General features: G+C 63.9%; 1 protein-coding gene across 1 annotated transcript in view; it reads left to right on the plus strand.

Annotated features, from left to right (window-relative positions):
* Positions 1-204, plus strand: part of MVD (mevalonate diphosphate decarboxylase) — a gene marked incomplete at its 5' end in the record, with an annotated part of 2,350 nt that extends 2,146 nt beyond the window's left edge. The window contains one exon of the mRNA XM_035892985.1: positions 199-204. Within this exon, the coding sequence (XP_035748878.1) occupies positions 199-204 (6 nt within the window). The remainder of the gene's footprint in view (positions 1-198) is intronic.
* Between the last annotated feature and the right edge of the window lie 298 nt (positions 205-502).

Raw genomic sequence — 502 nt, forward strand, 5'->3', positions numbered from 1 at the left:
TGGCAGCTGAAAGGTGGGGGGCAGGAAACGGGGCCAGTTCCTCCTAATGGCTGGGCCTGGCCCCGCTGGGACCGATCCTGTCCCACATCACCCCAGATGCCCCTGCTGGGACTGATCCTGTCCCCCTGCACAGCCCCCATCACCCCACATGGCCCCTTATCCCTTGCACAAACCCAGTCCCCACCGTGTCCCTTGCAGGACTGACCCTGTCCCCCAGACTTCAGATGTCCCTTGTGGGGCTGATCCTGTTCCCCTGTCCTCCCCCCCATAGCACTTGTGTCCCTCCCATGTCCCTTGTGGGGCTGATCCTGTCCCCCCGGACCAGACTGATCCTGTCCCCTCCCCACACCACCCTTGTCACCCGGACATGTCCCCTGTCTCCCTGTGTCCCTTGTGGGGCTGATCCTGTCCCCCAGACCAGACTGATCCTGTCCCCTCCCCACACCACCCTTGTCACCTGGACATGTCCCCTGTCTCCCTGAGTCCCTAGCGGGGGTGATCC

Source organism: Egretta garzetta, unplaced genomic scaffold (assembly GCF_000687185.1).
Source record: "Egretta garzetta isolate BGI_Z169 unplaced genomic scaffold, ASM68718v1 scaffold284, whole genome shotgun sequence".
Lineage (NCBI taxonomy): Eukaryota > Metazoa > Chordata > Aves > Pelecaniformes > Ardeidae > Egretta > Egretta garzetta.